This window comes from Anopheles nili, chromosome 2, assembly GCF_943737925.1.
Source record: "Anopheles nili chromosome 2, idAnoNiliSN_F5_01, whole genome shotgun sequence".
Lineage (NCBI taxonomy): Eukaryota > Metazoa > Arthropoda > Insecta > Diptera > Culicidae > Anopheles > Anopheles nili.
The window spans coordinates 22,084,399-22,105,989 of NC_071291.1; the positions used below are offsets into that span (position 1 = coordinate 22,084,399).

The 21,591-nt window shown below is 42.4% G+C and overlaps 5 protein-coding genes across 6 annotated transcripts; 3 read left to right on the top strand and 2 right to left on the bottom strand.

The window, feature by feature from the left end:
- Positions 1-406: 406 nt before the first annotated feature.
- LOC128731170 (F-box/LRR-repeat protein 7) lies at positions 407-5,247 on the top strand. Of its 2 annotated transcripts, none has more exons than XM_053824272.1 (4): positions 407-508; positions 3,542-3,866; positions 3,930-4,920; positions 5,006-5,247. In XM_053824272.1, exons 1-4 carry the CDS (start codon positions 407-409, stop codon positions 5,139-5,141), a joined length of 1,554 nt encoding a protein of 517 aa, XP_053680247.1. In that variant the 3' UTR covers positions 5,142-5,247. The 2 variants fall into 2 exon arrangements, with proteins under 2 accessions (XP_053680247.1, XP_053680246.1); XM_053824271.1 differs by lacking the exon at positions 407-508 and adding an exon at positions 3,258-3,408.
- A 115-nt stretch (positions 5,248-5,362) lies between these two features.
- LOC128731376 (prenylated Rab acceptor protein 1) lies at positions 5,363-6,540 on the bottom strand. Its single transcript, XM_053824491.1, has 3 exons — positions 6,384-6,540; positions 6,096-6,305; positions 5,363-6,026 (listed from the first exon to the last, which is right to left on the bottom strand). Exons 1-3 carry the CDS (start codon positions 6,467-6,469, stop codon positions 5,735-5,737), a joined length of 588 nt encoding a protein of 195 aa, XP_053680466.1. The 5' UTR covers positions 6,470-6,540; the 3' UTR covers positions 5,363-5,734.
- A 612-nt stretch (positions 6,541-7,152) lies between these two features.
- LOC128731374 (uncharacterized) lies at positions 7,153-15,994 on the top strand. The gene is made up of 4 exons (XM_053824489.1): positions 7,153-7,428; positions 10,095-11,186; positions 11,264-11,499; positions 14,620-15,994. The coding sequence occupies exons 1-4, from the start codon at positions 7,187-7,189 to the stop codon at positions 15,126-15,128; spliced, it is 2,079 nt and encodes a 692-aa protein (XP_053680464.1). The 5' UTR covers positions 7,153-7,186; the 3' UTR covers positions 15,129-15,994.
- LOC128731375 (dual specificity protein kinase CLK2-like) lies at positions 8,213-9,848 on the top strand. The gene has a single exon (XM_053824490.1). It carries the CDS (start codon positions 8,220-8,222, stop codon positions 9,810-9,812), a length of 1,593 nt encoding a protein of 530 aa, XP_053680465.1. The 5' UTR covers positions 8,213-8,219; the 3' UTR covers positions 9,813-9,848.
- Positions 15,995-16,494: 500 nt separating the features above from the next.
- LOC128731912 (hatching enzyme 1.2) lies at positions 16,495-17,582 on the bottom strand. The gene is made up of 2 exons (XM_053825072.1): positions 16,937-17,582; positions 16,495-16,838 (listed from the first exon to the last, which is right to left on the bottom strand). The coding sequence occupies exons 1-2, from the start codon at positions 17,580-17,582 to the stop codon at positions 16,567-16,569; spliced, it is 918 nt and encodes a 305-aa protein (XP_053681047.1). The 3' UTR covers positions 16,495-16,566.
- Positions 17,583-21,591: the final 4,009 nt, after the last annotated feature.

Consider the following 21,591-nt stretch of genomic DNA (forward strand, 5'->3'; position numbering starts at 1 on the left):
ATAATGGAAAACAAGCACCCTTGGCAATGAATACCGCTGCCAACAGAACCTGAGTGCAGTGCACGCAAACTTGGATGAAAATCGAGACGAATTTAATAATTATAAATATAAATCGTCGATGAAAATAAACCGTACACTTCGATCACACAAAGGATCAAGCTTGCACACTCTTGCTGTATGGACCTGGATGATGATAGCTTCTAGATTTCCTTTTTACACGGAATGAATACACCACCAGTAAGTGGTGGTATTTTAAACACGATTGATCTCATTGGAGCATTCGAAATGATGCTAGAACAGTTTCAGTAGTTTGCCGTGTGATGCGGATATAGCAAGGCGGAATTAATTGTTAGATCTTTTGCCATTAGACATTTAAAGTTTGGGTGCTAAGCAAAAGAGCTTCAAAATGAGTACTTTCAAACAACGACAAAGTATAGCAAATTTGCTTCTAGGCACAAACATGAGCGATGACGAAGATGCTCGTAAAGCCATTTTTGTATCCAATTGTGTAAGTTGCATCGCCACGAAGCTTATAGATAGGCACAGTGTACAGTTCCGGCACATATAAATCATTGGCTAACAAATCACGATCAACAGTGATGGCTGAGAAAGTTTATTAAGTGTTTAAAGAAATAATTTGATTTTATTGATGTATTGTTTTGTATAGTTCTTGTAAACATAGTGTTCAATAAGGAAAAAGCACACGAGTGAGCACACAATTTGAATAAATTTTGCGCTTGGTAAAAAATAGTTTTACATTCAATTTAGAAGATTTTAATAAATTACAAAGTAACGTGTCTTTTTTTTTCATTATTTGACTGTTAAAGTGTTAAAGTTTACTAATATTACTTTAAATGTGCGCTTTTATCACAATCAAGTAAAACGTTACAATAGAAGCATATAAAACACCAGGCACCTCCATTGATTGCTTGTTAGAAACACGTGCTAGTGGCGGCGTGTATTCATTCAATTGTAAGAGGCACAATCATTGCATCATTTGTTGTACGAATATCACACTCATTGACGGTTCATCGAAATACGATCTTATTGCGTCGAATCAATCGTGTCATTGCCGAAGATTTCGTAAGCCCTATTTGAGTGATAGAGTAGTTTACGATTGCTGAACAGTAGAAGAGATGCAGTGCAGTTACTACCTATTGTAGAGTGTAAGATGGATTTACTTTTTCCGGTAACATTCAGGAAGCGGCCTTCGCAGGTACGTCGAGTGCCGCTTTTCGCAGCATTAAAATAAGATGGTGTCATTTAAGAGCGAATCGTTACGGTCTATTTTTACTGTAATATGAACTGCGAAACTATAGGTGATTGACATACCTTTTTGGCGATGTGGGGTGCCGAAATATGATCGGCCAGAAATCTCCAATCCGTGCACCCTAGTGGTGTTGCACTTACGTTGGTGTTGTGTCAATTAGAGAGAAAATACTGTCGGTAGCATTAGTCACATCAATGAAAATTGTCGACAAAATCTTTCGTAAAATCCATGTAGCATCTTTTGCGTAAAAACTGTGTAATGTTGATATTTTCGGCGCATAATGTAGATTGTGGTGTGCGATAATATACAATGCAATAATATATAGCATTGGAAACAGCATCGAAGAATAATATAAATGACCAGCTTATAACTACGATTTCTTTTTTTTAATTCAAAGCCATGTGAATTAGTCATACAGATGCAAAAAAAAACATAACAAAAGCAGAAAAACAACAAACGCATTTTTTTAGCCTTTGTCGCCCACCCCAGAGAAAATCGGTCGAACCAGTGTCTCATCGAAACGCAGAAACACTTTTAATTATAAGTTCTTACGGCAAACTCTCGAGTGCAACCGATTGGCATGATTCGGTTGCGACAGGAGCTCACTGTCGGATCAGACCCGAACCGTTTGTTCGCAAAAATCAGTGAGATCAGTGAAATTGTGCAGCCTATCACCGATTAGCTATATCGGCACGAGGACACGCTGTTCCTAGACGAGTCGTGAATCATTTCGTCATCATTTACTCATTTTGTGCATGCAAAAAAAAAATAGCTGGCCAGTAGCAAGTTACAAGCGGAGTTGGTCGCTAAGGTAAAATATTGTTAATCATACGAGGAACCCATTCCTGAGTTGAACGCATAGCCGATTTCGAACGGTGACGCATGTTTATGATATCCTTGATGCTTGCGGTTGAAAACGGTAAATTTTGGTTTGTCATTTGTTATGTTATCATTTCCATTTCCAATTCCACAAAGTTGTAAATATTTGGTTTAATTGGAATGTTTGTATTTTTAAAAAATGCTGTACAGTGCTAAAGTTATATAAAATTTTCTTCGTTTAAATTTGATAAACTCATATGTACAATAAAAAGATAATACTGGATAATAAAAGAAAAACTGGTAAATTTTCTCCAAAAATATATATACTTTAATCTTAAAGGGAACCTGTAGTTAGAACTAGAATATATATCGTGATCATATCTAGCCCACTGTAACCGTAAAAAAAATGCTGGCATGGAATGCTATCGATCTGTCCTCCTCATTAGTTCATAGCGACAGTTTTTCGAGTGGAAGTTTTCGGCGAAGCCGCATGGTAAGTGGCCGGCTTTCACACAACACAAAAACATAATCTGAGCAGTTATATAGCACTAATGATGCATAGCCTGTGCGTTGTTTTTGGCAGCTTTTGTAATCTTTTCCGTTTCCGATATTCCTAGCTTTTTTTTGGCACATCAGATGGAACGGTTAGTATTCACTACTCTCAAAGACGTTTTGTCTCTAACCGTACCCATAGCAACCAGAAATATTAAATTGAACCATAATTATGCGGAGTTTGGAGTTGAGCCGTTTCTCTCTCTCTCTCTATGCTGGATAACATGCATGCAACTCACAGCGCTTTGAACTAAAAACTCCATTCGATTCGAATTGTAACCAGCTGCTGACAGCGCATGAGCATCGTGCCTACCAAGTGCAGGGTATTTACGGTAAGCATAGCGTTGTTTAATTTTAGCATGGCAATACGCATACACGGTTAGACCGGGAATTGGGAGAGAATTTCAAACGTCTGAGCACTTATTAAACCATCTGAACCTGGGCTGACCCGTGTGTCCTACAACAGCGATATGACCGCTTCACATTGCCGCATCCCATGCTGATCGCACGCATACGATCGCAGATTTTCCTCAGTAAGATTTTCACTCTCTCGAGGAAAAATTTTGACATGCGAAATCGTGAACGTGCGTTTCGTTGCTTTCCACCGTGCGCTGCTGATTGTGCGTGAATTTTGTGTCCCTACTCGAACGTTTGCCGAGGGGCCGTGAATCAGGATGGACATTTCGAGCGATGTGTGGAACCAAGTGGCCTTGGAAGCGTCCCAGCTGTACTTCACCGAGGATGGCAAAAGTCCCTTCGCCAATACGGTTTGCACCTAATGATGTCTATTTTGGTGTTTCTTATCGCATGCATCATTCGTTGTCTAACGTTGTCGTTAATATGAACATTTTTTTATTTTTGCGATAAAACTTACGCTGTATTTTGTTTCCGCTTCCGCAGTCCATCGAGAAACTGCCGGATAAGGTAATTTTGCACATTTTTTCGTATCTGAGTCATTTGGAAATATGTCGCATGGCGACGGTATGCCGCCGTTGGCGAACGATCGCCTACAACACCCAGCTGTGGAAGAATGTGTCCCTTCGACCGGAAGTTTCGGGGCTGCATGTAGGCTCGTTAGAGTCGCTGCTGCAGCTAATTTCGGTGCGGTTTGGTCCATCACTTCGCTATATCGAACTTCCGATCGAGCTGATCACGCATACCGTGCTGCATGAGCTGTCTTCCAAGTGCCCAAACCTCACGCATATGCTGCTGGATTTCTCCACAGGTAACGAAAGGATTCCGAACTAGTTCGCTGTGTTCGCGTTCGACTACAGCCTTTCGCTTTCAGCCATGCAGCTGCACGACTTCAGCGAAATGCAGGCGTTTCCCGCCAAGCTTCGGTACATGTGCGTTTGTCTGTCCGAGGTCATCTTCATGGAAGGTTTCATGCGGAAAATTTACAATTTCATCAACGGACTCGAGGTGCTGCACCTGATCGGCACGTACGAAAAGGGTGAGGAGGAAGAAGAGGAAATCTACGAGGTCATCAACGTGCACAAGCTAAAATCGGCCACACCGAACCTGCGCGTCATCAACCTGTACGGCATCAATTTCATCGACGATTCGCACATCGACGCGTTCAGCTCCAACTGCATCCAGCTGGAGTGCCTTGCGGTCAACTATTGCAACAAGGTTGTTGGATCGACCCTGAAGGCGCTGTTGGCAAGATCGAAGCAACTGAAATGTTTGCTTATGAACGGCACGAGCCTCAAGTCGGAGTACGTGATGCAAGCAGAGTGGGACAAATGTTCGGTGCAAGAGCTGGACATCTCCGGCACGGATCTGACGAGCGAGTGCCTTATTGATTTACTGACCAGAATTCCCACGCTGCGCTTCCTCAGCGCTGGCCAAATTAACGGTTTTAACGACTCGGTGCTGAAGGCGTGGATGGAGGGTGGCAATCCGAAGACTCTGATCGCTCTCGATCTTGATTCGTCGGATAATGTGTCCGATGAGGCATTGGCACGCTTCATAACACGCTACGGCGCTCAGCTGCAGGCGTGCGTGCTCTCCGGGATGACGCATATTACCGACCAACTGTGGATGACGATCCTTCCGATTCTGACGAATATCAAAATCATAGTGATGGGCACCACGGAGCGTCTGAGTGGTAACATACACGTGGACCAGCTAATGGACACCATTGGATCGCACTGCACGAAGCTCGAACGGCTGGAGCTTCGTTGGGATCCGGAAAATCTACGTTTCTCCGACAAAAGCCAGAAAGCGATCGATTTGCTGCGTGTCAAGTGTTTGAAGCTGCGTTGCCTCGTGTTGAGGTGAGTGTTTCTCGGGGTGATTGAAGGACGAGGTGGTGCAAAGCTAGAATAAAATTTAAATAATAAAATAATCTTTTATCAACAGCGACGGCCGCTACTACGAAACGGTGAAGGCAAACTTCGAACGAGCTGATCGTACGACCGTTGTACGCACGACTACGAGTTGTCGCGTGTCGGCTTACCACGTTCTTAGCAACTACAACGACTTGGTTTTCAATTAGATTAAGCGTTGGACACTACATTTTGGTCATCAATTTGCAACTCTAGTGTGTGTTTCGTATATTTGGTTTGCTTATGCAAACAACAAAATCTTGCTTTTATTTTAAATAGTGTTCATATAAAAGTTGTTGGTACTTCGATTAAACTGTTGTTGTTTTTTGATAGCGTACGAATCAAATACAACCGAGAAATACAACAATTCTCTACAATTAATGATGCGCAATGCCTAAATAGTTATGGGACACTGGATTATACAGTACAGTACAGTTATGATACAGGATTAGTAATGAGAGATATGAGCAAAAGAACTGTGGTTGTTAATAGAAATTTATTATTCAATATATAGAGTGGCTGACGTTGCTGTTGTATTTAAAACATGCGTTATACAAAAGTTAGAGTGAACATAGATTAACAGGCTTGCTCGTCGTTAGTTTGATTGATCTATCTTAATTCTTTGATTACTGCTGCTTTACGCAAGCGCAGATAAGAAAGGGTATTTGATTTTTCAAATCGATACCTCACATAACTATCCGCTATATGGATAAAAAGCTTGGTGATTTCACAGTCATTTTTAAAATTTCGCTTTTTAGTTCTTTCATACAGTTTCTGTAAGGAACGATTCCATATCTTCCGTTACTATTGCGTCGATATTGTAGAAGGCAGCGTGGAGTGATATCACAAAAAATGAGGCACCCAGCACCCAGAACATGACAGCTCCAGCCCCTGCTAGGTAGAGCACAGGGACGGAAGCAACACCGACAGCAATACATTGCTGGTTTGTATTCAGCTGCTTACTGAAAAACGCCACGGGAGTGCTGTTTTGCTTGATTTTATAACAAGCATAAAGCACGGCTGCCAGAACTATGAGTATGAGAGGGGATGTTAACCTTGAATGAAAGATGATAGAAAACGAACTTATAGGCATTGGATCTCTTTAATGTGTGGATAATACTCACAAGCAGTACACGATCAATCCGAGAAAGACAAATAAATAGTTGCTTTGGAAGTACGCCAGATTTCGAATGATTCGATTCGTCAAACGAGAAACATTGGCCACCGTTTTGAAGTTGGATGTTTGTAAAAATTCTGACCATGGTCGAATGTTTTGTCGACTCATTCGTAGCAGCTCCCATAAGTTCGGAATACGTGTGGAAAAATTAGAAATCCTGCAACAAAATTAACATATTTGTATTCAAATCCGATGGGTCATGTGAAATTAATGTTGTGAGTGAGGTTGTACTTACGATGAGATGCTGAATCCCGATTTGGTGTCTTGCGTTGGAGTGTCCATGTTTCCGCTAACGTCGATGTGCACTTCGGGAGATTCCATGCTCGGATCCAAATGAGATAAATGATTCGAAAAGATTTTACAAGATTTCGGAAAAGGAAATTTAGATGTATTTCTACTAAATTATGCGAAATAAGTTGCGCGAGCTCCGATTATGATGTCTAGGCAACTTTGTTTACGTTTCTAGTTGACGTATCAATAATACAGCCGACGTGGTTCTTATATTTGTTGTCAGTAATGATAGCAAGTAAATTTTCGAGTGTATTTTTGTAATTTTAAATACTTGAAATGTTTTGCAAAAATCTTTATTTGAACATGTCGTTTATTCGTTTTCAAAAATATTACAGGATATCTTATAAGAGCAGGACACACAGTGCGATTAGAACATGGATCTTGAAATTATGTACAGCCTTTCTATAAAATTCCAGAAAAGATAACAAATTATGAAAAACATGATATATGTACAGTGATGATGGGTTATATTAACTAATTATTATCGTTATTATTTATTTTGTTTAGCTCTAGTAACTGTCAAAATCCATGCTGACATGTCGACACGCGTAACGATGACTCAACCTCTTTTATTACATATTTGTTCATACACGAGAAGAAGACGGCCATTTTAAAATTGACCGTGATTAGGTAAGCATCTCCGTCCGTGCTGGTTCGCGGCCGATCTCGTGTGCATGTTTTAGCCAGTGAAAAATCTGGTGGAGTAGTGACTATTGGGCTCCGGAATAAACTCAACCCTACAGCAAAATGCTGGGGCTGGTGAATCGGCGGTCGCTAACGACTGTTCTTCGTTCATTTTGCAGTACATCACTGTCGGTCAAGTGTGGTAGTCGCTCGCGAATCCCGGAAGTCAGCGCAGTAATTCCATCTCGACTTCAGTCCGACTGCGATCGTTCACGGATTTTGCTTCCTTCGGCTCTATCGCCCAGTTCAAGTCGATTATTTTCGACTTCTTATTACAAGGAAGGCATTGTGGACGAATTTGACATGTAAGTAAAACTAATAATCAGATTGTGCTTATTGATTGCAAGTGATGGATTTTAAAGCACTAGCCACCAGGTGCAGCGTGGTTTGCACGTGGTAATGACGTGGTTGTTAGGACACTGTAAATGAGAAAATAGGCAAGCCTGGCCATTAATGCTTGCCTAAGTCGAAGCTTTCTCATAAGCTTAGCACATTTTTGCGATGGGAAAGTTCCACGCGTTTTGGAAAATGGCATTCATATCGTTTTTATTTGGCCTTGGATTTCCTTTTGCGGAAACAAGATGGCGGCCGTTAGTCACACGCATCGTTGCTTTGCGATGATGGCTGCCTGCTGTCAGCAATTGGCAGAGGCGTCATTAGTGCTGTAAGCAAGCACGACAGTGAGAAAGGCAGGCAGTGTTGCCTGCTGGCATTCATTTCATTCGCTTATTCGAGTGTGCGTTTGAGCACATGTGGGCTAGGTAGAAAAGGTGTGGTTGGGTTAGTGTGATGTGGCTCGTTGAGGGGTAACATGCTGGGACACGGATTGTGGTGTGTGTGTGTGTGAGAGAGAGTGATGCGTACGAACGCCACGAACTAGCGCCATTGCGCCTCTTTTGAATGTCGCGTTGTGTTGGCTTGACTCGATAAAAGAACAGAGCAGTAGTGTTAAAATACGCTCTCAATTGAAGTAAAGGCGATTTTGAAAATAATTTATTTCCTGAACCAACCGTCCAGAGTCGGTTATGATACGTTTTTTGGTGCTTGTTTTCGTAAATTTGTCTACATATCAGCATCCACCATCACACAGACAGCGATGCCACGCTCTAAACGCAGGCTTCATTCGAGGTCCGGGTCCAGGTCGTCTGTCGGCGGCCGGTACGAGGAGAAGCGTTTGAAACATACAGAGTCCGGCGACTGCTATAAGAGTGCGAGGATATCGAACACAAGCTCGTCCCGCAGAAAACGCAAGCGTTCGGAAGAGTCGCATCATCAGCGCAGTGTCGGTTCCACTGGTGGCAGTCACAGGAAGAACAGATATCGGGAAGACAAAACATCGCGGCGTCATGAGCATCGGACGTCTCGGAAGGACAGAGAGCGAGAGCGTGAACGGGAACGAGAACGAGACCGGGAACGTGATCGAGAGCGCGAACGGGAACGAGACCGAGAAAGAGAACGTGAGCGAGAACGAGAGCGCGAACGTGAACGAGATCGTGATCGAGATCGAGAACGCGATCGAGATCGGGAGCATAGAACCGATGCTACAAGAAAACACAGCCCCATCAAGAATGATTCTCATGGGCATTTGATCTACCAACCTGGTGACATAGTTCATAATAGATACAAACTGTTATCTACCCTAGGTGAAGGTACTTTCGGTCGTGTCGTTAAAGCGAAGGACATAGACAAGGAACACATAATCGCATTGAAAATCATACGAAACGTAGATAAGTATCGGAAGACGGCCAAATTGGAAATCAATGTGCTGGAAGAGATCATAGCCAAAGACCCATCCGGGCGTCATCTGTGCATCTTGATGCTGGACTGGTTCGATTACCACGGGCACATATGTATAGCATTCGAGATGCTAGGCCAGAGTGTGTATGACTTCATGAAAGACAATAAGTATCAACCGTTTCCCATGGAGCAAGTGCGTCACATGTCCTATCAGCTATGCTTTGCCGTGAACTTTTTACACAGCATCAAGCTCACACACACTGATTTGAAACCAGAAAACGTGCTGTTTGTAAATTCGGAATTCACGCCAGTGGTGAGCAGAACCACGAGAAAGAATCGAGAACTACGCCACGTCAATTGCACTGACATTCGGCTAATCGATTTCGGTAATGCCATTTTCGATCACGAGTACCACAGCACGATTGTGTCGACGAGACACTACCGAGCACCGGAGGTGATATTGGAGCTAGGATGGGCTCAGCCATGCGATGTGTGGTCGATCGGGTGTATAATATACGAACTGTACCTTGGCATAACGCTGTTCCAAACGCACGATAACCGAGAGCATCTAGCCATGATGGAACGCATACTGGGGCCGATACCGTACCACATGGCAAAAAAGACGCCAACACGGTACTTTCCCCACGGGAAGTTAGACTGGGACGAGAAAACTTCCGAGGCGCGATATGTACTGCAGAATTGTAAACCCCTTGCACACAGTGCCATGTCCGACGCGCCGGAGCATATGCAGATGTTCGATCTTATTGCGAAGATGCTAGAGTATGACCCAAAAGACCGAATCACGTTGGAGGAAGCGCTAGATCATCCGTTCTTTGCGAAGCTACCCGCGCATCAGCGACTGCACCAACACCGATATACCAGCGATAAAAGTATGTCTTCTTCTGTGCCGCCGAGCAGTTCACGAGACTTCTCGCATAGTCTGTCAAGATGAAAAGATGAGCATGCGCTACTGTTGCTGCTGCTGGTGGAAGATACGTTAATATTAGAGAAACTATTTCGCACACGCATGTACACACTGACCAATCTATCATGACCATTAGATGTAAATCGACTCTCCTAGCTTGCAACCACCAACCATAAAAGAGCTATTAATTAAAACGATCTTTACTGAAACGAAGAGAAAAAAAGCCATCAGAGAAAGTAACAGCAAACGAGAACGAATTTCAAGAGAAAATATCACATGATTTGTATTTTTTATCGTTTTATCTTCAAGGGCTCCGAGATTCGAGCGAGAAGACTACAAGAAGGAACCGTACCACGGTGTGAAGCGCACCGGAACCGAGTTCAAGCGAGGAACCGGTTCGCGCAGTGGTGGTGGTGGTTACGGTGGTAGTGGCGGGGCCAACGGCTCCGGCGGATATGGCGGCGGCGGCGGTGGTAGTCGCTTCGGCGGCGGTGGCGGCAACAATGGTAATCGCCGCGACAAGTGGGCGGAAGCGGGAACGCTCCAAAAAATCGACTGGAGCAAGATGACGTTGGCCCCGTTCAAGAAAGATTTCTACCGCGAGCATTCCGTTGTGCGCAATCGTTCGCAAAAGGATGTCGATCGGTTCCTGGCGAAACACGACATCACCTTAATCGGCCAGTGTCCGAAACCGATCACTGAGTTCGACGAGATCGACATTCCAGACTACGTAATGCGAGAGATCGAGAAGCAGGGCTACAAGAGCCCGACACCGATTCAGGCGCAGGGTTGGCCGATTGCTCTCAGCGGCTTGAACATGGTCGGAGTAGCGAAAACGGGATCGGGCAAAACGCTCGGTTACATGCTGCCGGCTATCGTGCACATCAATCATCAGAAACCGGACCCGTCTGTACGTGGACCGCTGGTCCTCGTGCTGGCGCCGACCCGTGAGCTCGCCCAGCAGATCCAGCAGGTCGCAACAGATTTTGGCTCCTCGTCATACATTCGCAACACGTGCCTGTTCGGAGGATCCAGCAAGGGACCGCAGGCATCGGATCTTCGACGAGGCGTGGAGATTGTTATCGCTACTCCCGGTCGATTGATCGATTTCCTCGAGTCCGGTACGACTACCCTGCAACGGGTAACATATCTCGTGCTGGATGAAGCTGATCGGATGCTGGACATGGGTTTCGAGCCGCAGATAAGGAAAATTCTGGAACACGTGCGCCCGGATCGACAGATTCTGATGTGGTCTGCTACTTGGCCGAAAGAAGTGCAGCGTTTGGCACGTGACTTCCTTGGAGACTACGTTCAGATCAACGTTGGCTCGTTGGAACTTTCAGCCAATCACAACATCACGCAGCACGTACGAGTCGTCGAGGAAAAGGATAAGAATCAAGAGTAAGTTTGGTTTACTTACACCGGCTAACGGGAATAAGCGAGGCTAATGCGTGTAACATGTAATTTGATCTCTCTAGACTTGGCAATCTCCTGGAGGAGTTGTATCGTGCAGGAAATCCTGGCAAAATTCTTATCTTTACTACCACCAAGCGCAGGTGCGATCAGATAAGTATGCAAATTCGCCGCTACGGCTACGATTCGGTTGGAATGCACGGTGACAAATCACAGCAGGAGCGCGAGCGTGCTCTCAATCGGTTCCGTAATGCACGTTCCTGCATTCTGGTTGCGACGGATGTTGCCGCTCGAGGACTGGGTAAGTTGTTGAACAATGTAGGTTGAGTAGCAAATTTTCTAAATATGTTAAACGAACGGCACATGAATCGATAAATGTCACATATGGTATCTATGAATGATGAATGTGCGGGAATGTATAAATGTAGTGTACGGAAGCGTGCGCAAGGATGATTGATGATGTGTATGCTCGCTATGTGCACCAGCACCGCCAGTATAGTTGAGCCTTTCCTCTCATTGTGCGCGTAGTGCATTGGTATTATGCTTTTACGCGCACTAGGCAAATGTTTTGTTCTTTCAATCCCCGAACGTGAAATCATATTCCCGTATTGTCTGCAGTTCCTTTGCGAATTTCTTAATTTCCGGTAATTTTGGATAAATGAAGAAGTTGACCTCGCGGCGCGACGTTTTGCTGTAGTCATCCTTTGGCATGTGATGATAATCGTTGTATAACCGATCGTAACATAGTAAATCTCTCCTCAACGGGCATGATGCTTTGTGATCAAAAGTCCATCGTTATTGTAATTGAACATCAAACCTAGCGCTCATTTTAGATATCTTTCTCAAGTTGGATCAACCTTCACTCAACTCTTCTGCATTTCTTCTTCCCGATCTCGTGTCGTTCTTTCTTTTACAGAGGCCGGACCAACTTGCTGCTGTGGTGGGGATAGTGAGCAAAAGTACATCTCTGCCCGCTGTTTTACATATGTTTCACCCGTACAATGAACACGAGCACCTATGTCGACTCACAGAAGCACCGCGTCGATCGCCTCTGCCAAAACCGTTGGTATTGGTGGCGAATGCGGAAACTGTGTGGTGCATTCATGGAAATACATGAAAGTATTAATGGACGGGAAAAGTGTATGTTACACGGTGCGAGCCTAACACACGGCCCTTATGAACAGGGAGTGAGAGATGCATAATGCAAAGCCACAATAGTATATCCTCGCCAGGGGCAAAGGTTTCCGATAAAACGGCCTCTCTAACGCTGCTACAGTGTGTTGCTGTGCGCGCATGTCAAATCGCGCGTGCGCCTGCTCACTCATGCAGCTGTAATAACTACTGCTGTAATTACTACTACTACTGCCAGTACTTTCGTACGCACGCGCACGTATCACAGAGAAGACTGCGATTCAATGGAAACATCACCATCTTACTGCAAAGCGTGATGCAGATGTTCTTTTTGAGCATATTAGCACATCAAAATCACACCCAGCTCTTCTCGTTTAAACTATGACTGTGGACCGGACATTGACTGTTGACACAGTATTTCCACGTGCTTCATCAAGATGAAATGTGAATACCGAACATCTGGGCATTTACCAGCAATGTCAACGTGCACTTGATTCCAACGAGCAATCGGATCAAAAATACAATGAGACGGAACTCAAAGTTAGTGAACAGATAAAGCGATGAAGAGCTTCAGAAACCATGCCAAAAAGAGGAAATAAACTGGTGCGATGGTATCGGTGATAAGAAAAAAGGATCTCTACGTCCTCCAGATCATTGATTGATGCGCTTGAACCAACATGGAGGACCTTCTCTCTGGAGGACTAACCGGGAATATCTGATTGAAAAGAAAATCGCCGTTATGCTTTGTGTGTAAACATGGATACGTGTGTCCAACTGCGTACGGAAGGAAATACTGCGACTTAATCAAAGTAAGGAAAGATCATACCCAACAGGCGCTAGCATCTAGACACATCACCTCTATTACGGCGAAGAATGCGCGTATTGTGCATATAGTGCATGTGGTGGTGACAGCAGCGCCGTTGCATCTTTCCTGGCAGCCCAATTCGCCACTGTCGTGTATACACCACATTTTCATTAGATGATGGAACCAGCGTGGCATCCGGGCTACTACCTGATTGACCGCAGTATAAATCGCAGCTGTAGTAGTAGTAGTACAAAAGAAAGACGCACGAAAATCTTCAGAAACACGCCGCGACCGATGTAAACGCGCGCTTTTGTAAACTATAGTCTGATTCGATCACGTTATTTCCTTCCGTTCGGTCCGCCGTTGTGGGAATACCGTTATAAAGGGGAATTGAGGAAAGAGCTCTAACAGTTGTGTGAGAAGAGAGTAAATCCGTTTACTCGCTGGAAAGGCTCTGATGAAATAGTGACGGTTTGTATTTTGTGCTGTTCATATTAATTTTAAAGTTCTATACTGTTAGCATTACTAATAGTTTTGTCCAATAAGATTCGGAGAATGTAATTTTCGGCCAGTTTGGCGAAAGATGTAGGGGAGAAACACTACTCCTTTAATGTTTTGCGTAACGTCGCATTTTAATAAAACTTGCCGTAGGGTGGTAGTGCTTCTTTCGTTCATCTGGATCTTATGAGTGTTGCTACCTTGTATGGGTAGCTTTTACACAATCCATTTGTTATCTTATCAGTTAAGTTATTAGGCAAAAACGCAGCAAAAGTCATTAGTATTTATTTGGGAAAACGCTCCATCGATTTTATTTAAGCAAGTGTCTTGTTTCAAAAATGCACGAATAATTAACGATATATATATTTTGCTTTAAACAAATTACTTCAAAGTGAGTGCTACAGCTTTGATACATAGGTGAAATAATTCAATTGTTATATCGGCACAAAACAATATTCTATTCCGCCAATTCAAGAGGTACTATCGAGTATAGAGTCGCTGGTATGTCCGTAAATTCTTCTTCAGAAGATTCCTGTTCTGCCAGTGCTAAATAATTAAAACTCGAATATCAACATTGTAGTCTTCTGCTCAAACAAAACTCAACGAACTTTAAGCGTGTCGTTGCAGCGTATATTTTCTTCGCCGAAGATACAGTTAAAGCTAGTTGAATTTATCGGTGATACTCTCTTGATCTTAAAATTCCTGTTTGAGTTAATTACGTTAGATTTCTGCAAAACATATATTTTGTTTTGATTTGCTTCATTATCTTTTATCAAATTCAATCATAATGATTCTTTTATCTTTTATCAAATTCAATCATAATGATGCGTTCCTAACACATGACTAGCGTGTAGTTTTTTAGAACTTTCGCTTAATTCGCCTCACTGTTTGAATTACAGTGGAAAAATAATTATCAATCAATTTCTAATCGTTTTTTTATTGTCATCGTCTCCGCTTCCTTATCTTTCTCCAAATGTGTGATTGCAGATGTGGACGGTATTAAAGTGGTAATCAACTATGATTATCCGCAGCAGACAGAAGATTACGTTCATCGCATTGGCCGCACAGGACGCTCGAATGCCACAGGTGAGGCGTACACATTCTTCACCTACGGTGAGCGCAAGATGGCAAAGGAGTTGATTGGCATCCTAGAGGAAGCCCACCAGCTAGTTCCTCCGGAGCTGATGAAATGGCGTAACATGTTCGGCGGTGGTGGTAACAATCGCTTCAGCCGTTTCGGAACGTTCCGCGGCGGACGCGATTTCGGTGGTGGATATGGCGGTGGTCGATTTGGTGGCGACAGTGGAGACTATCGAAACGGAGGATCATCAGGAATGGGCATGAAGAGACCGTACGAAAGCAGCGCAGCTGGCAGTAGTCGTGGAGCATATGGCGGAGCTAGCAACAGCACTTACTCCAACGGATACGGCGCCCCCAGCAGTAGTTCCAACGGTTATGAGTCACGTGCCACGAAACACACCAGATTCGATGAATAAGAGGCGCACCGATGGTAAGAGTGTGTAGACTACACTCATGCGATCGCTGATTTTGTGTACAAAAAAGAACGTGAGGATCTATAATGCATTAATTTGCAATTAATTCCTTAATTGTAGCTACTTAAGATCCCATTCACTCTCACGTCCGTGTTCCTCTTTCATCGCATTCTGTCGTTCTTTTTTTCATATTCAATTCACCTAATGTTATTTGCTAAGAGTTGCGTTTCGTGTAGGTGTCCTCTTAGTAGAGAATCTGACCGTTAAATTTATGTATTCATCTGTAATTTAATCGAGATTGCCTCTGATAACTATTCAGCATTACGAGTCCATCGACCGTCCTTCGTCTCATGCCGGTGTGTACGATAAATCATGCTTTACGAACTTAGCATGTGCGCTACTAGCTTTGTCAACATCTCTAGTAGTATTTAGAAAATTGCGCAACTAAGCGCAGATAGCAGCAAATTAAATTTCCTAAAAATCATCTATCATCGGTATTGCTGAATCCCTAGCCGGGTTATATACTACGATCCACAAGAAGGCACACTAGAACTATTACTCTCTTTCTCTCAGGCAAGCAAGAAATGGTAGACCATCATCAGTGAGCATCGTAGTGAAAAAACGTGTGTACTTTTCTTTATATTAACAAACATCTTCTACTAGAAAGCTAGCCAACAGAAGCAAGCGAGTTTTTTTTTTAATTTTCTTATATTATTCTGTGATAAATGACAAAGTGTTTGCACACATATACACAGTCACACGCAACAAATACAGTGCGTGTGCAATGTCCCACAGTTTAAATTTTAAATTTTGTTATTACAAACCGAACACAAAAGGCACAGACCATTCAGACCGGGGATATGAGGTTCTCGAAATTGTCCTAATAGTGGGAATGCTCGACAACTGTAATTGCTATGTACGGCATGGAGACGTCCATGCTTGATCATTCGCTTGGTGGTAGAAATGAAACGTAAAAAACCATCATACGTTCCTTAAACCACATGACATCATTCGTCGTATTTTTTCTATGAAGAAAGGAATGGTTAATACAGAGGTAGAGGAGCTCAGGAACAAGAAGAGAAAAATTATCATCCGCCGAGTAGAAGAGGAAAGACGTTCTCCAACTTCATTTATTGTCTGTATCACCAAACTGAATACAAATGCCGCATTTCTCCATCACTTGGGAAGAAATATTTCAAGAAGTAAAAAATAAAAATATATTTAATTTTAACACCAGGAATTCGTGCGTTTACTTCATTTTGCGCTAGCGATGGTATATTTATCGGCTGCCATGAACGAATTTGTTTCTAAAATGACTGTAATAAAGCTATATGAGCAGTTGTGTGGTAAGCAAATTATAAATAAACTACAGCTCCAACAGTTTGACAAAAGCCACAGCATTCCACGTTTGCTGAGAGAAGAGAGCATCTTCTCGTGAATATTATATACCAAGGGTCTTGCACAAGTTGTAGTACTTTTTGCTAATTTTTGGATTGTCCAGACAACGGTAGAGATCGTTTATTTTTAAGCAATCCGTCTTGCTCAGGGCCTGCCGCTGACCAAGCTTGATGCCTGGCATTTTAGTTTCTATCGTCGTTTTACCCTTCCCTATGCTAAAGTAGTTCTTGCCGTAGTGCATGATGCTGTTGTAGTCATATTCGAAGCTGTACGTGGTGTTCTTTAGCGATTGCTTTTCGAAGTTCGATTTGAATGCTACGCGGCAAAGGTGCATAATGTGGAAAGAGAACAATAAAAATGACAACGCAAAAATGTTAAAAGCGATACACACGTTGAACCATGGCTACACTTACCCGGAATGATGTTGTCCCAAATAATTTTCACGAACCGATCACGATCGGCACGTGACTGCTCGTGAAATATGCCGAGGGCGTGCATCAGTTCGTGAATGGCACGGCCCTCGTTGCCGAGACAGTTTGGACTGCGATCGTCCGGTGGTTGAAGTGAGACGATCTGCGTTCCCCCTATCTTACCAACATAGCTCCAGCAACCCTTCGGATACTTTATCGGCCAAATCAGCAAAAAGTCTTTGTCCTTGCCGTTCCACGGTACAAAGTTAACGCACGTCATGAAGTTGAGGGTCCGAATGGCTTGCAGAATCGTCACCTGATCGTCGACATCATAAAGCGGGCTGATGGCGTACGGGACAGTGCCGTTTGGCCAGACGCGTTCCGGGAACACGTCCCAGTTAAGTCCCACGCGCCAGTATCGATACATACGATTGTCCATCGCCATATCACCTTGGAACAGGCCGGGCGTCACTTCTGGATCCTGGTCAGTGCTCTCGAGAAAGGCAGATTGCTGCACCAGATCGATACCATCCGGAACTGGAGGATTCAGCACATCCGGGATTTTCGGCAGAATTACGGCCGCTTCAATCTGCTGGCTCCAACTAGTAATGCCAACCGTGCAAATAGCTATGCACCAGAGCTGGGCCATCCTTGTTAACGGAATCGCACGCAATTGCATCGCAAATTTGGTTGAAGTAAGTGCGTTGTTCGGAAAACTTTTGCTGCGACGGTTTGGAACACTTTTTCTAGGGCGCAAAAAGGGAAACCGATTCCACACAGTGGGTCACCGTGCACGAGTCCGCATGGGACTGGAGTCAATCACCGACTGGCCCTGATCTTGCGCGCAAGGGGACAAGAAATTTCTCCAACAAATTGACATTCCACCCGGGCGCGCACGCTCTCGCGTTCGCGCGTAGTGAAAGTGAAACTTGTTTGGTCAGTAAATCGGAACTCGCGAGAATAGGATCGCAGCAGCCAGCGAAACGATCACCGGCACTCGCCTGGAGGATCGCGTAGAGCTTCATTCCTATCCGGGACGCGGAACGATATTTTCTAGATCACTCTGAGCGCACCCCTCGCAAAGCTGATAGTTTGCGAACCGGCACACGCGCATAGTTAATTTATGGAACTGGTCTTAAAGCACGATTTACCCCCCAGTATATCTCTTTCACTCGATTGCGTGTTGTCCTCTATTGCACTTTCTACGCAAATAAACGATGTAAGTGTCAAAATAACCCAAATTTTAATTTGATATTAAATTTTGCATCTGATTAATATTTTTGTTTTTTTTTCCATTCCTGTGCCGATATCTCAATAACCCCTTCCCAGTATTTCATTCTTTTTCCCATGGTCTAAAGTACCTCTCAACAATTTTACTTCTTCATTGCTACTCCGTTCCCACACTGCCCTTCTATTCATTAACTTTTTGCAGCATCACCTAAATCTCTGCATATTACCCTGTTTTTCGAAATTGTCATCGCTCTTTTTATTTTTTCATCCGTAAATATTATACATTTTCAAAGCAAAATGTATTAAAAAAAACTGGAATCCCATCCTATTCAATTACCGGTTTTTATTTGCTAATAATTTACTGATATTAATAACAAAATAATGAAATTATTGCTGAGAATTATAACTTGGATGTTCAGTAGGAGAAATTCAATGCGTTTTGAAATAACCACGAAGATTTATAATTATTTGAATGTGAAATAATATCTGTACGTTTAGAATTTGTCTATCCATTAAGATTAATTTCCATGATAGTCATACGATTGCTGTAAAGAAAAATAAATAGCATAAATGTAATCAAAACGTGTAGCTACACAATTTTATGTTCGAACCTACGTCAAGATTAACACTGGAATCCTGCATTTGTATCAGATTCGAAGCAGGCTTCAACTCCTTTTTCTGTTGCAACGATGCTGCATTTTTACTAGTGTAGACATAGCGTTCGGCGAAATAGTGTTTAATGGGGGCGTTATTCGGTTTACTTGACTTTACCAGATTTATAGCAGCTTTATCAGTACCATCTAAATGTTTCAGTTTTTGCAACTGCACTTCTAGCGCTTTGATGTCATTCTCTTTGTCTTGTAGTTTGCTTTTCATCTCGGATTGTCGTGAATTTAGTTGAACAAGATGTTCTTGTGATTGGTTCTTTGCTTTGGTAGACTCATCAAAGGTGTGTTGCAAGGCTTGCATTCTTTCCTCTCCTTTAGCAATAATTTCAGCACAAGCTTTCTTTACATCTTGCTCTTGTTCGATTAGATATTGTTTCTTCTGCAATAACTCATTTTCTATGGTTTTTGTTAGTTGATCATACTGGTGCTGTAATTTTTGGTTTTCAGACCGCAACTGACCATTAGCTTCATTCTGCTGTGCAAGCTTTTGATTTTCTTCTTGCAATTGTCCCGTGAGCAGATTTAAATTATGCTCTTTTTCCAATAGTTCCTCCTTGGATTTTTGCAAAATATCGGTGTAATACGAGTCCAAGTTTGTAAATTCAGTCTCTTTTACTTGGAGTTCGTTCAACAATTGGTTATGTTCCTTAACATCTTTGTCATATTCGTGCTCCAGTTCTTTTAACCGTTTTGGTGCCGTTTCGAGCACTCGAAAGAGAGTTTGTTCTGTAAAGATGTTATGATGTAAAAAATTTTAAGAAGGAAAATGATGAAGATTGCATAACTAACCGGTCTCTTTTGATTCGTTTAATTTATAATTGAGTTCATCCATTTCAAACCGGACACGATCAACATCTTGCTTGAGCTGCTGACGCAAGACATCAATGGATTTAATGTGTGCTTGAATACATCCTAATTTGTTCTGCAGGCGCGCGGTGGCAGACTTGTTTTGTTGTTCTCTGTAAAAGGTTACATCCTTATTGAAGCGTTTTGAACCACAAAAATTGCAAGTAAGAATACTAACATGTCAATAATGTTTGTCTTAAAGTCATGCTGGACCGTAAAAGTTCTCTTCGTCAGAACTCGTTCTTCCAATTCTTGTTTGAGTGATCTTTGCAGAATTATTATTTCAGTTTGTTGTTGCATTTGCTGCACACTTAAGTTTACCACTTCCTGAAAAACGGCAATCTTATTTTGCTGCATTAACGATTGTATACGTGCCAATATGGTGGCAGTGGTAGATTGCTCATCGGAACACGCAAGTTCGGTTTCGGTACTACCAATTGTATATTCCTGACTGCTCTCTGCCATATTAATGTTAGAAACAACAACGTTGTTTATTTTTTTGTTTTAAGTAATCGCAAGCTACCAAAATTATCAGTTTTTTTCGTATCACTAAACGTTTCACCGCGTTGCGACCGTGTCTGTCTCAGTTTCATGAATCAATTGTCTTAGTTTTTAAGTAGACATTGCTGTCAGAGCTATGGTGTTAGTCAAGGTTCATAAAATAAACAATTAGCGTACTAGCCCGTTTTGAACAAATATCAAGTTTTATATTGGCATGTACTACTCAAAATCATTGAGTTATTTAAAAAAGACTTTATGGCTCTAATTTAGATAAGCTGCTTTATTAATATTTTTAAGATTTCGGAATCAGTTCTAATATCATTTTTTTTTTCGAAAGCTTACCCCACCATTTGTTCACGTTTATAGATCTTGTGGTATGCTTCCGACATCTTCGATTAGCAGGTCTTATTTCCTGTATTCCACGGACGAAACCGGAGTTTTTTTGCAATTTACGTAACAAACGACAGAAAGTCGCGACAAACTTAATGTTTGTGAGAACATAACGTTACTATTTACAAATTATACAAGTAGTTGAATGAGTTACACGGGCATATACTAATCTAAAGAAAAAACAAAATATAGAGAATTCTTGCCAAAATGTCCGCAAAGAAACTGTACGGTTCCGATAGCAGTCAATTCGCATCACTTGCTCCTGCCGGCCCGAGCAAGGGTGCTGATAGTGTTTCAGTTCAGAGCATAACTCAATTAATGTACAAAGATAAGGGAACTATTATGCTCAAAGCAGTTGAGTTGATCATAAATGTTCTGCAGCAAAAAGAACAGATAGCATTTTTACAGCGCACGATTGGGGTAGAAAAAGAGCAAAAAGAGCAAATGCAGCGAGAGCTTCACGACCAGCAGTCCATTGGATCGCTTATGGGTAAACTGTACGTACCTGTTTCATATTTACATTTTGTTCGTTATCATTAAGATTATTATTCCTTCATCATATTTGCAGTGAATCCCAGAAGCAAACTATCTCAAGGAATCTAGGCGTGAAAGCCGATTTCATAAATGCCCAAATTAAGTCGAACCAAGTTGTTTCACGACAAGTTCAAAAAGAAATCACCATCTTTACAAATAACTTAAATGATTTTAGAAGTCTAATAAGCAACGCGGAAGAAAGAGGTTGGTAAAACCTAACAAGTTAAATGCACACTTAACATATTTTATTTTGCAGGTAAACATATTTGTCGGGAGTTTGGAATGGCCAAAATTCGAATCGAAACGTTGAATAAAGATATTAGAAGCATGACTGCCTTAAATGCTAAGCTTTGTTCAGATGTTAACGAAAAGAAAGATCAAATAACGAAACGATCATCGAAATATGAGGATTTATTGTCTAAGAGCAAAAATAAAATCCTCGAAAAAGAAAATCGTATGAAGCAGCAGAAGGAGGAATTGAAAAAAGTT